Source organism: Oreochromis aureus, linkage group 20 (genome assembly GCF_013358895.1).
Source record: "Oreochromis aureus strain Israel breed Guangdong linkage group 20, ZZ_aureus, whole genome shotgun sequence".
Classification (NCBI taxonomy): Eukaryota; Metazoa; Chordata; class Actinopteri; order Cichliformes; family Cichlidae; genus Oreochromis; species Oreochromis aureus.
In genome coordinates, this window is record NC_052961.1 from 18,534,838 (window position 1) to 18,543,841 (window position 9,004).

The 9,004-nt window shown below is 38.7% G+C and overlaps 1 protein-coding gene across 1 annotated transcript; it reads left to right on the forward strand.

Annotated features, from left to right (window-relative positions):
• The first annotated feature begins 5,309 nt into the window (after positions 1-5,309).
• Positions 5,310-8,309, forward strand: LOC116330831 (potassium voltage-gated channel subfamily A member 10). The gene has a single exon (XM_039604981.1). It carries the CDS (start codon positions 5,407-5,409, stop codon positions 7,129-7,131), a length of 1,725 nt encoding a protein of 574 aa, XP_039460915.1. The 5' UTR covers positions 5,310-5,406; the 3' UTR covers positions 7,132-8,309.
• Positions 8,310-9,004: the final 695 nt, after the last annotated feature.

Genomic DNA, 9,004 nt, shown 5'->3' on the forward strand with positions numbered 1-9,004 from the left:
GCTGTAAATTTATTCTTGTGATCACAAATATTCTTCAGTAAAGCGCGGTTTGTGTCAAAGACTACAATGCATCATTTAGAGGAGATAAATTTCGATTAGTTTATGTAGAATTGAAACAGCTTTAACAGACAACGTGTAAATCTTTCATTTTGTTTTAATATTTTTTACTACATGTTATTTTATTCTGATTAGATTTAGACAAAGCTTGATTCACTGTTAAAACAGACACGATTTGCTGGAAATGAGTTGGTGAGGAAATTTGAGAGAGCCTCTATGATTTGTCACGCTGTGAATGTGTAAAGGTTAAATTTTGCTTCAGTTTTTCTGAATGAGTTGATATTGTTTTGTGGAAACACTGCATGTGTATATAGCATACACATGGCTCATATAGCATACACTCATTTTTATTAAAACAGAAAAAGAAACGTTTCACCCAATGAAGGCAGCTCTCAAAGTTAAATGTTGGACATAAATATACATGTTTTTGCAGCTGACCAGCAAAGGATTGGGTTGTAATTAAGCCAGATCGGCCTTGACATCTGTTCATGTTTACACACATGTGATAAAGTCACAAGGGATAGCTTACTAAAAGTTACTGCTCATTGCAACATGCATTACCGTAGCTTGGATGTAAATCCCTATGCTGTGGTAGAAAATGCTTTTTTCCTGTCTCTCTCTTTCTGTTGTGTGCTGGGCTTTCCTGTGACCATTAAAGGATCATATGTAACAAGGACTTATGAGTTTTTCTCAATATGATATCCTGAATATTAATAGCATGGTAAAAATAGTTACCCACCATGCATTAACATTGGCCCATATGAAACCTTTGTTTTACAATGTCGAGCCGTAGTCGGGGACAGAAGATATTTTGTTTTCACTGTTCTGCATATTTGAAGTATTTATCACTTCCACTTCCATTAAATATTTGTTCATTAATTGTCTATTTTTCATTTTTACTAACAGTGAGTTTTGAGCTATAAACACTCAGAGGAGTTCATGGTTAATGTATTTAACCACTACCATGGTGAAAAAAACCACTGCAGATAAGATGCTTTCCAGTTGGTATTTCATGGTGGATTAAAACCTGATGGTACTTTTCTGCATTCATAATCAGTTTGAAAATATCAGTAGCAACACTGGCTGAAATGCAGCTCCAAACCACGAGAGAGAGCCTCCATCTTATTTTATAAATGCCTGCAGACAGTAAGTGTCTGCAGGCATTTCCTGTCTGTCTCCATATTCAAAATTACATTTGGATCTTCATAAGTCCTGTTACCACTGATTTTAAGCCTGATTCCTGTGTAATTTGGTATACTTCAGCCTTTTCCATCTCCTTCCCTTAAGAATGGCTTCCGACAGTCACCCTTCCACCTACAGTATTTCCAGCATTTCTGATGAGGTTTCAGTGAACAGTACTGAAAGGCCTGAAGCAACTGCCAGGTACTGTGTCAGGTCTGTGACTTCTTTTGTCCTCCATTTCTCCAGTTTCCTCTGATTAGTTTTTCCTTTGTTGAGATATGGGAAGTTTCTGACCAATACCTCTTTGACAATCAGCTTGTTGGTGCAGAAATACTATTTATGGCTGTGTCATTTTTGGCATTGGCAGATTCAACAAAATAAATGGGAATGTTTTTCTAACAAAGTGCCTAACGACCAATTTAAAACAGTAGATAGATCCATGTCAATTGGCTTAACAAAAACAAAAATACCTTTAGAAAGCTTTGAGAGGTATTGTACTTAAAAAATTCTGAGAACGCCTGGCTCCCTCAAAGTAAAATATAAACAAATGAAGGATAGTTCAAGACTTTTGGATGGTACAGTAATACGTTCTGGTGGATATATAACACAGAATGCTACAGTGGAAAAATTAGTTACATTGGTATTGAAGTAGTGAGCTTTGTTACGGAAGCGTAGAGCTGCCTCCCAGGCAAAAGAAAAACAGAGCTATATCACATTATAACGTGAAAACTTTATTGTTCTAACAATATACTATCATGTTAGTACAATATACTTTTCACATTTGAACAACATAATATCAGGTTATTACAATATACATAATCATCGTTCATACAATATAATATTTATATTGTAAGAAGTGAAAGGTTTTTTGTTATAACGTGATAATTATGTTTATTGTAATAACGTGATTTTATTTTTTTCAAACGTGAAAAGCTTTTTGTACTAACATGATAGTAAATTGTTAGAACAATAAACTTTTCACGTTATAACGTGATATAGCTCTACTTTTCTTTTGCCTGGGTGGCAGCTCTGCGCTTCTGTACTTTGTAGAGTTGGCAGTAGAAGATTGAAGGCTGTGTTGGTTGGGAATGGAGGTTTTGGTTTCTCTGCCCTTGTCACTCTGTCATCACTCTTTCTACTCCTCTGATGTTGAACATGTGAGAGTTGCTAAAAATTAATTATTGATTGTGATAGTGTAAGTAACTCAGATATGGATACGACCTGTGTGTGTGTGTGTGTGTGTGTGTGTGTGTGTGTGTGTGTATGTGTATGTTTGTACCAGTTTTCCTATCTTAGTGCGGACCAAAATTTACTTAAAACTTGAGTTTGAAGGCATTTTCCACACTCAAAATGTGGTTTTAGTGTCAGGGTTACAATTGGGTTATGGTTAGGTTTAGGGTAAGGGTTAGGGTTAGGCATTAATTTTGGATGGTTAGGGTAAGTGGTTAGGGAAAGCATTATATCAATGAGATGTCCCCACGAGGATAGCAACACCTCACGTCTGTGTGTGTGTGTGTGTGTGTGTGTGTGTGTGTGTGTGTGTGTGTGTGTGTGTGTGTGTGTGTGTGTGTGTGTGTGTGTGTGTGTGTGTGTGTGTGATTGTGCGTGTGGCCCAAATCAAGCATGGAGAAATCTGAGGATCTAATTGCAATGTTCCACTCTAGAAAGCTTTGAGTACCTCACTCAGATTCCTGACAGACAGCTCATGGTTTGAGAAACAATCTCTCACACACACACACACACAAACACACACACACACACACACACACACGCAAAATTAACAATCTTGAGAATGAGTTTGCTTTCCACTGCTGACTTTGGTTTTCTGTAGCCTGTGAGCATGCTTGCTTTTGTGTGTTTGTGTGTGTGCATCGTTATGCCTGTACCCTTTGCCACAGCTCTAGTTTCTACTCAAGCATAAGGTTACCTAAAGTAGTCCATGAGAGGCTGACCATTCTGATCCCAAGTGAGAAGTTGGGAAAGCGACAGGACTTGTGGAGGACCCTTTTTCTCTTACTCTTCTTTTTATTCTTTGATGCCGATGGTATAAAAAACCTCTTGCAAAGGAAGGTAAAGTGCTTGTTGCTTGTTTGATATGCTTTGTGTGAGTCTGTTTGGGAATATTGTTGCTATTGATTACTTTGTTCATTCCTCAACATTCAAGCAAGCAAATTTGACTTTAGAGTGGTTGCAATATATTTATCTTTATATCATGTGTCTTCCTTTAGATTATGCCCTGGTTTAGGAATAAGCAGAATGCCAAACTATAAAAATCGCTCTAATCTGTGCTTTCAGAATCAGTCATTTCATAATTTAGTTTACAATAATGAAAATGAACTCTATACATACTTTTAGTTTGGGGCAGAAAATGTTGATAAATTGGTTTGGCAGGTCTATTATTTCTGGGTATTAATGTAAAACCAAGTTGACAGTTGAGCCTGATTTTCAGATTCTGTTTCAAGATCATTAGAAAGTCCCAATTGAGGAAACTGACCTTGTTCCAGTCAGGAGGTCTCAAGAGGAAATGAGACTTCTATTGCATGATTTACCAGTTTGTATTTTTCATATCGTATGATTCAGCACATGATTTTAACATTTTGCAATACTAAAGAATCATTTAGGCCTTGTTGATCCTTTTTTCATATTTTATTCCTGTGAAAGACAGTAGTCACCATTATGGTTTTCTGTATCCCATTTTTCTGCCCATTTTTTGCCTGATTTTGATCAATCAGACTTTTGTCAGGGGCCCTCTCTCATCATCCTGTCTATCCATCCACCCACCTATCAAGTCCCATTCTGTCTCATTGACACATTCCTCTTTTTTGCAATGCTGTCCTCATCCCATCCACCCACATCCGTTTCCCCAATAATTTTCATATCATCCTCGTTATTCTCGCTCTCTCTTTCTGGCTTTCTGTCTCTCTCTCTCTTTGTCTCCCAGGAGGATTGGTATCACTGGCACTGGTTTTAGGTGGTGACTCATCTCTGGAGTCTTTAATTAAACATCTGCAGGCTTTAGCACCCATTCACACAGTTAACACACACACATGCACACCCACACATACACACACACACACATACAGTACAAGAACACACACACCTATACAGTAAATCTCCACACAGGAACACACACCAACAGGCACAAATACACCTTTCACACAACCTTACTATTTCATGCTATGTGAATGCTGATGAAAAAACACACACAGGTAAATACAAATATAAAGAGCAAAGCTGGAACAGAGCTTAGTTTTACAGCTAAGACAAAATATATGGCACAGTGGAGTTTAAATGTGAGCCTTGGTGTCTGGTAGAAACTAGGCTCAAGCTATCACTGCACAGTCAGTTAATTATGCACTAATGTATGCAGAGTCCCAGTTACCTCGGACTATCCTCCCTTCCTACAACCCTCAGGGTCATGACAGGTTGTGCAGCTCTCATCCCTTTTGTTTGAGGAGGTGCTATGTTTGTGATCATTTCAGTTTGTTTGTTACAATAACTTCAGTGTCCAGTATAGGCATTGGTTAATATGAAGTGCTAACTAGTATTACTTATTTAAAGTAATAGTAGTAAAGTTTATGTCAACAATTTGGTAATGATTTGATCAGTCGGAGGTATCTGAACATCTGTAGCTACACTTGTGTCAAAATAGTAGTTGCTCTCTTGTTTAATGTCTGCTGTTTTCACAGTTACATGACTCATCACAGTTCCACTGCCATAACCAGCAAAAGAAAGAACCAGCAAAGAATTTACTACTTTTTGTTTTTTCTCTTCTCTTCTCCCCCATGTTCTAGCTGTCTTGCCGGTAGTTAACATTGCTTCCTCCCAGTTTCTTTTGTTTCTTTTCATCTTAAACTATGTTTCTCACTTTCTGTTTCCAAATAATTCTCCAAGAAACTAGCATTTGTGTTTTCAGATGTCATATTCTAATGACCTGATGCTTGTCTTGGTGAGCTCTGCACAGCTAACAGAAACAGACTGATAATCTTTCTCTCTGCTCTTCAACTCTACAGGAACTGGATTTTAAAAAAACAAGTTGAAGGAGTTTTTGTATTTATGTCAGTCTCACTGTAGCCTGAATGCTCTGCTACGCTGCTGGTGCTGCTGACTCTGGTGTGTGAACCTCCCATCTGTCAGTCTGTGTGTTGCACTGGCTGAACCAAAGCCATGGAGGTGGCCTTGGTAGACTTTGAGAGCCTGGATGACCTTGCTGGCAACCTTGGAGATGAGGTGGACACCTATGCCGATGAGACCACAGCTCTCACAGTGGACATGCCCCCAGAGCACAGCAGCCCAACCAGCAACTACCATCTAAGAGCCACAGACCTAACCCCTACACCATCCCACTGCAGCCCTATACCCCCATACATTTGGGAATCCACTTCATCTTCACCCATTCCGCAGACACTTACAGTACCACAGTCCCCGACGATGCCAACTCCAACTAGAAAGGGGCGTAGCAGCTGTGCTAGCATGATCTCAAACTTTAAATTGCTACTAAGCAGTGAGGGCAGCAAGGAAAGTGAGATGATCTTCAACCGGCTTGCTAAGGAGTGCTGTGAGGATCTCTTTGTTGATAAACGCGGCTTGGATGATGGAGATCAGAAAGTCATCATCAACATTGCCGGTCTTCGTTTTGAGACGCAGCTTAAAACACTGGACCAGTTTCCTGAGACACTTCTAGGGGACCCTTTGAAGAGGATGGAATACTTTGATCCAATGAGGAATGAGTACTTCTTTGATCGGAACAGACCCAGCTTTGATGGAATTTTATATTACTACCAGTCAGGAGGTAAAGTTAGACGACCAGCTAACGTTCCCCTTGATGTGTTTGCAGATGAAATTCTGTTCTATGAGCTTGGAAACGAGGCCATGGAGCAGTTCAGAGAAGATGAAGGATTCTTAAAAGATGTTGAGATTCCTCTTCCTAGTAATGATGTGTACAGACAATTCTGGCTGCTGTTTGAGTACCCAGAGAGCTCCAATGCAGCACGAGGTGTAGCACTGGTGTCCGTCCTTGTCATTGTCATATCCATTATTATTTTCTGCATGGAAACACTACCAGAATTCAGAGATGAGACCGACCCAGTTGTGCCCACAGCAGTACAATCTTTTAACCAATCGCGAGGTTCTGTGAGTCCACCTGGTGTGAAGCCCACAACTTTCTCTGATCCTTTCTTCATCATTGAAACTGCCTGCATTGGTTGGTTTTTCTTTGAGCTGTGTGTGCGATTTGTGGTCTGCCCTAGCAAAAGAGAGTTTTTCCACAACCTCATGAACATTATCGACATCATATCTATCATCCCCTATTTTGTCACTGTGATTACAGAATTGGCCACAACTCCAACAGAAAGCTCAGGGCAGAACATGTCTTTGGCCATTCTACGTATCATCCGCTTGGTGCGGGTGTTTCGTATATTCAAACTATCTCGTCACTCTAAAGGGCTCCAGATCCTGGGACAGACTCTGAAGGCCAGCATGCGTGAGCTTGGGTTGCTCATCTTTTTCCTCTTTATTGGAGTTATCCTTTTCTCCAGCGCTATCTACTTTGCTGAGGTAGATGAGCCAAATACAGTGTTTGTCAGCATACCTGATGGCTTCTGGTGGGCTGTTGTTACCATGACCACTGTAGGCTACGGAGACATGTGTCCCATTACCGTGGGGGGTAAGATGGTGGGCACCTTGTGTGCCATTGCAGGTGTGCTGACTATTGCCTTGCCTGTTCCCGTCATTGTTTCCAACTTCAACTATTTCTACCATAGAGAGGCAGAAGCAGAGGACAAGTTGCCCTTGGCTGATGCTGTTGAGAAAGCCATAAAGGATACCACACAGGGTAGTAACACCTCACTCAATAAAGCCAACGGGATCTGGCAGAGTGACAAAGGGAATTGATGTCAGAAGAACACTGTTCAATAGGAGGTGAAACTTTGCCACTAAGCAGTAAATATTAAAGATCAAATTAAATAGTCACTGTTAAGAGTGGCCAGTTGGATTCATTAGATCTGCACTGCACCTTGTGAAAAATGTGTTTTATAATTATAAACTGGTTGTACCACATTTACCTCTTTTTGTCCAATATGGAAATGACATTTTGAAAATGAGTTCCCCATGTTAATGTTCCATGTTTAGGAATTCATGTTGTTATATTTCATGGTAGGAGTTTAGGTTGCACAGACCAGAGAAACCTTCTTCATTCTCGTGTATGTTTAACAGATCCTTTTAAGGGAAACCTTGGTCTTCTGTTCATTGCATTGGCCAGTAAGCCTAATGTTTACAACATTGTGCCCATTAAGTTCACTGTTGTGGTTTTGTCCTCGAGGATGTTTAACACAGCTTTCCAACAGCATTTTAATGGGCCATAAAGTATTAAACCATTTAAAGTTCATCTGAAGTAAAGAAAATTCTTAACTGTCACCTTGTTAATGTATTTTATTAATCTCTAATAATTCAACATTTCATCCCATTGGAATAAATTCTGTCCTGCTCAAAAACTGATACTTTTTCAGATACACTGATTGTAGATAGGCGGGCAACTCACCCTGTGTTTATGCAGCACACATAATATTTTACAGTATCTGCAATGCCTCACTTGGCCCACTCTTCATCTCACTGCTTAACTGAAATCTTCTATATTTTCCGATTAAAATTGCAACTCTGCAAAACTGATTGAATTGCTGGCCAGTTCTGAACAAACAAAGGTCACTCCTTTCCTCTAAGTGTCTTCAAAGACTAATTTGTGTTGTGCTTATTGTCTAGATTAGAGCCATCACATATTTATTTATTTATTTATTTATTTACACAAAAAGTGAATCATAATTGTGAAGTATTCATTCATTCTCACTGGGTTGACCAAGTAAGGATTCTCCACAACTCACAGTCAGACTGATTCCACTTCATATAGTTGTTGTTTTTATTTATTGTATTGTAATGGAGTGCCTTAAATCATCCAATGTTGGGATACTGTTGAATATGCCATATATAATCCCACTGTAATACCTAAGTCTGTCATACATATATGCTCAGTATTTTTGATTTCATACTTGACTGGTATTATAAAGGTTATAACCATTTTGTCCCTTTCATGCATTTGTGTGTTATTTCAAAAAAACAAAAACAAAAGTAGTTTCAACATAATATTCTGGATCAGAATGAATTTTGAAAGAAGTTATGCAAAGTGTAATGGATCCACTTTATTTATGGGGTCACATCAGTTCTCCCAAATTTGGATTTCATCCTTTTTTTTCTTTTATTCACTATCTTATTGTAGACAAAGAAACTTCAGTTATAGATAATTCCTCTCTATGTCAAAGAAAATATGAATGAGAGATGAAAGAAGTCAAAGATAATTGCTTATGAAGGTAAATAAAGGGAACTGTTATCCCATAACTCAAAAACTGTGCTTTTGCAACGTGATATAGAGGTGGTTCTTTGAAAAGTGGTTTATAAAAATAAATTCTGGAAAGAAAATTTGATGTTAATCTGGATCCAAGGCTATGATTTTTATCTCAAAATACATAACATCCAACTTTGGACACACTTTAGAGTGTGGTGGTTGAGCATATGATGAAAATGAGATTATACGGTGGCAAGAAAAAGTGAACCCATTGGAATTACTTGGTTTTCTACACAATGTGATCTTTGAAGGTTTTTACACAGTTATCTTATTACTAAACTGTACTCATGAATATCAGGTTCTTTACTGGGTTTTAATTTGGCTTTGCTTAGATGTAGATTTACTTGTTCCCTTGTTTCACCCAGGTTCAAT